At 58.5% G+C, this 4,456-nt stretch overlaps 1 protein-coding gene across 1 annotated transcript; it reads left to right on the top strand.

Annotated features, from left to right (window-relative positions):
- Nucleotides 1-1,155: 1,155 nt before the first annotated feature.
- Nucleotides 1,156-3,166, top strand: GSC (goosecoid homeobox). Its single transcript, XM_082617363.1, has 3 exons — nt 1,156-1,665; nt 2,121-2,380; nt 2,697-3,166. The coding sequence occupies exons 1-3, from the start codon at nt 1,311-1,313 to the stop codon at nt 2,850-2,852; spliced, it is 771 nt and encodes a 256-aa protein (XP_082473489.1). The 5' UTR covers nt 1,156-1,310; the 3' UTR covers nt 2,853-3,166.
- The last annotated feature ends 1,290 nt before the right edge of the window (nt 3,167-4,456 follow it).

The following is a 4,456-nucleotide window of genomic DNA, read 5'->3' as shown; positions in this document are numbered from 1 at the left end:
GGAAGGACAGCTTGGGGGGCCTGTCCCAGTCAGGGAATCAGCAAGTCGAAAGGGTAAAATGCGATTCAATTGTTGGGAAAGGGGACAGAGAATCCCTAAAGTCCCATTTTTTTGTATTTTGCACTGAAAACAAAAACGGTTAAGGGAGAAGACACCCTACTTCCGAAAAAAAAATTAAAAAACAAACACGAAACCTACTGACACCCACGCAGGAGGCAGTTGGAAACATCGTTTCTGATTGCTACTCTGGGTGGAGAATTTTAAAGTAGTGGATGAATTTGGTATCTGCTGTGTAAGGGCCTAGGGACTGCTATGCTCGTTTTCAGACCCAAAGTGACTGCACACAAAAAAATATCTATATGTGTGTGTATATATATATATACACACACACACAATTAAGAACCACGATGCACTTCTTTCGTCGTTTTGTCATTACAAATTTTGGCGTTTGCAAAAACAAAAGGGTTTTTTTGGGGGGGGGGGTTAACCAATTCCATTCGGGAGAGGATGTCAAGAGAAAAAACAGAGGTGAAATGAGGCGGCCAGTGCATGGGGGCCGAAGGAAGAGCGGAATTTCAATCTCGCTTGATTGAGGCCGCAGCCCCTCACATTTTTAAAAACAAAACATCCCGAAAGGAAAAGAAAATGTAGCCCCAAAGTAAAACGGGCCACAATGAATTTGAGTTTCATGGAGAGGAAATCGCACCCAGTAATAGGACGCAATCTGAGGAAAAAAGGTGGGGGGCGGAGAGGTCGGCAGAGGGAGTTGTTAAAGGCGGCCTCACGGTGGAATTAATGAGATTAACCGGGGCAATTAGGACGCCCGCCCAGCTCCGCCGGCCCGCGGCGGGGCGGCTGAATGGAAAAGATTAGGTTAATTTCATTAATTCGCAATCCACAATCTATTTTCAGGCCCCCGTAGCCCCCTCCCCTTGGCACCTCTTCCCCTCCCCCTCTGTTCAAGCCCCCCCACCCAAAGGAACAGAAAGGGCCAAATCTGGTTCTGTTTGTCATCTGCATATTACCAGGAACTAAATCCAGGATGACGTCGACTCAGTATAAAACCAACAAGAGGTTCAGCTGGTCTAAACTCCGTCCTACCCGCGAGTTGAGTTCGGCAAACGCTGCAGCGAGGGGAGGGCGGGAGGAGGGAGAGCGGACGCAGGGGGCGGGGAGGGGCGCGGGGCTGCGCGCTCGCCGGCGCTCTCTTTCGGTTTGGTCTGCCGCGGGAGGAGCGTGGACCCCCCCACTTTGAGGCTTTTTCCTCGGCGCGTCCCCGCCGCCCCCCGGTCCCGGCGCGGGGCTTGGGGATGCCCGCCAGCATGTTCAGCATCGACAACATCCTGGCCGCCCGGCCGCGCTGCAAGGACTCGGTGCTGCCGGTGGCGCCCAGCGCCGCGGCTCCCGTCGTCTTCCCGGCCCTGCACGGGGACTCGCTCTACGGCGCCGGCGGCGGCGCCTCCTCGGACTATGGCGCCTTCTACCCGCGCCCCGTGGCCCCCGGAGGCGCAGGCCTCCCGGCCGCGGTCGGAAGCTCCCGCCTGGGCTACAACAACTACTTCTACGGGCAGCTGCACGTGCAGGCGGCACCCGTGGGCCCGGCCTGCTGCGGGGCCGTGCCGCCGCTGGGTGCCCAGCAATGCTCCTGCGTCCCGACGCCCCCAGGTAGGGTCGCGCTCGCGCCGGCCTCGGCCTCGGCGGCCGGCCGCGGTCCTCAGCCCCCGGGACGTGGGTGGGCGGTGGCGCTCGCCTTTTTCACTTTGCACCAACTTTTCTCCTCTTGCAAACCTGCCCCCACCCAACCCCCGTCTTTTCGTGGATCGGGCGCAGGCGTTTGCACACTTGCTGCAAACTTTAGGCGAGAGTTAGCGGAGACTGTAACAGTGCCTGCGTGGAGGAGACTTTTAGGATTTTGGAATTTAGCCTAAGCGGCTTTGGGCGTGTGCGGGTGGACGCGGTCGCACGGTCCCCCGGTTCCTCACACCCTGTTTTCCGCGCACCCCCAATTCCCAGCACCCCCTTGCTGACGATTTTAAATTCGGAGTGGGTGGCGGGCGGGCGGGTGTGTGCGCGCGCGGTGGCAACGGAGGCGGCTGACCGTACGCCTTACTCTGTCGCAGGCTACGAGGGCCCCGGCTCGGTGCTGGTGTCCCCTGTGCCGCACCAGATGCTGCCCTACATGAACGTGGGCACCCTGTCGCGCACCGAGCTGCAGCTCCTCAACCAGCTGCATTGCCGGCGGAAGCGGCGGCACCGCACCATCTTCACCGACGAGCAGCTCGAAGCTCTGGAGAACCTCTTCCAGGAGACCAAGTACCCAGACGTGGGTACCCGCGAGCAGCTGGCCCGGAAGGTGCACCTCCGCGAGGAGAAAGTGGAGGTAGGCGCGGGACCCCGCCGGGGCGCGCCCCACGGCCCTTCCCAGCGAAATAAGGCTCCAGCCGGGTTTGCTCAGTTCTCCTTGGGTCTCCCTGCTCTTTAAAAACATCCCAGCAGCGGCCTGGAGGCTACTGGAGGGCGCTTTAGGCCCAGGAAGTTGGATGAAAATACGGAAGCGGGAGCCGGTCTCCTTTTGATGGCGTGCGCGCGGGGTCCCCGGGTTCCCTCTCCACGCCGGGGTCGTCCCGGGGGTGCCCGGGCATGGCGGGGGCGCGCCTTTGATCCTAACCGTTGTTTTGTCGTCCGTTGCGCAACAGGTCTGGTTTAAAAACCGCCGCGCCAAATGGAGGCGGCAGAAGCGGTCCTCGTCGGAGGAGTCGGAAAACGCCGAGAAGTGGAACAAGACGTCGTCGAAGGCGTCGCCTGAGAAGAGGGAAGAGGAAGGTAAAAGCGATTTGGACTCGGACAGCTGACGGCCGCGGGCCGGCCGTGGCCCTTGCCTAACTCGAAGGACTTGCACACCCAGACGATGCTACTTTCTTGCACACGCGCTGCCTTGCGGGAGGGGGGTCGAGAAAGAGGGACGAGGAGCTGTAAATAGTGTACCGTCCGGAGAGTGGGCGCCTGGGGTCGGGCCGCGCCGGGGCTTGCTGCCCCGAAGTCCGAGGCCGCCGGCGACTCACTCCCCACCGTAGTATTTATAGTTAAGTTAACGGTGACAATACAATAAAGTGACGGCGATGTAGACGGGCCACATTCTGTATTTCGTACCCCACCGCCAGCACCATGTGAGCCCCCCCCCCAAAAAAATCTAGTTAGTCTATAGCTTCAAAAGGAAAACTGGGCAGCTCAGACCTGCCCAAAAAAGAAAAAAAGAAAAAAGGGAGACAGAAAGTCTGGGTACGAATGGTCACAGGACCGGGTGTCCTGGTGTAAACTTCATCTGTAGGTTTCCGGGCAGGGGTGGAGAGTGACACTGCCGGCTGTCTGGGGGCGGTCGCGTTGTCCCTGCGATCAGGCTGCCTGGGATTCCTGTTGCCCCTCGCCCGTGGGGAGAGCCAGGACCTTTTTCATCCTGCTGCCCATGGGATAGCAGATAAGCAGGATCTGCTTGGAGCTGATGGATCCTGGGAGCGTCTCCAGAGTCCGTTTAGCCTGCTCACTGGCCCTGCTCCCGCAAAATCCCCAGACCTAAGGCGGCGGGTCCGCGTGGAATTAGGCAGGCATGCCCTCTCTCCAGAAGCTTTCCTGGGTCTTTGCTGGTCTCTCTCGCCGCTCACCTCCTCCCTGGTGAAAGTTTCTGCCCCACAGCCCTGCTGGGCAGCCCGGAGCTGTGCGCCCAAGAGCCCAGTGGGGAGCCTGCCGGTGCGGGGGGGCCCATCGTACTTCTCGCTGGGAGTTTGGGATGACCAGGTGCACATCCTGAGCCCTGCATTCTGTCCGCCTCCCGGGCCTAGAGCACACCAGCGGCTGTGGCAGAGTCATAGTGAGGTGGGAGTGCTGAGCCTTTGGCTTTCTCTGCCCCTGATGGGGCCAGAGTAGGAGAAGCCCCGGAGCGGCTGGGGCGCTGGTCAGTAGCTTGGGAAGGCCTGGAGAAGCTTCCCGGTGCTGGAGAAGCGCTGGGGGCGAAGATGAGAGCATGCATTCTGTACGGTTCTCCAGACCATGGGGAGGATGGAGTGGAGGCCAAGGGCCAGCAGGAGTAGCTTTTAATGTGTTAAACTTTATTGGGTTTGCACTAAATCCATTTTATAGACAAGGAAGCTCAGGTTCAGAGAGCGTCCCGATGTGTCTGCTGCCGAGGAGGTGAGCTCTTCCTCTCTTCTCCTGGGCGGCCTCCGGCAAGGAGCACAGCACACACAAAGTATCTTTTTTTTTTTTCTTTTACAAGAAGCGGTAGTTTTTTTTTTTATAGCGTTTATCAGGTTTAAAAGGTAGAAATGACTTTTGGAGCAGGTGAAAGCACTTAGGAAATAAGGGGTGGCTCCCAAACAGCACCTTTTAAATAAAGAGGATCCCTAAATGTAGGAGGTGGGTAGCAGTTTGGAGACCAGGTCTGCCTCAAGGGGCAAGATTG

The sequence above is a fragment of the Mesoplodon mirus genome, assembly GCF_964341445.2.
Source record: "Mesoplodon mirus genome assembly, chromosome: 4".
Lineage (NCBI taxonomy): Eukaryota > Metazoa > Chordata > Mammalia > Artiodactyla > Ziphiidae > Mesoplodon > Mesoplodon mirus.
This window is presented reverse-complemented; position numbering and strand designations above follow the sequence as displayed.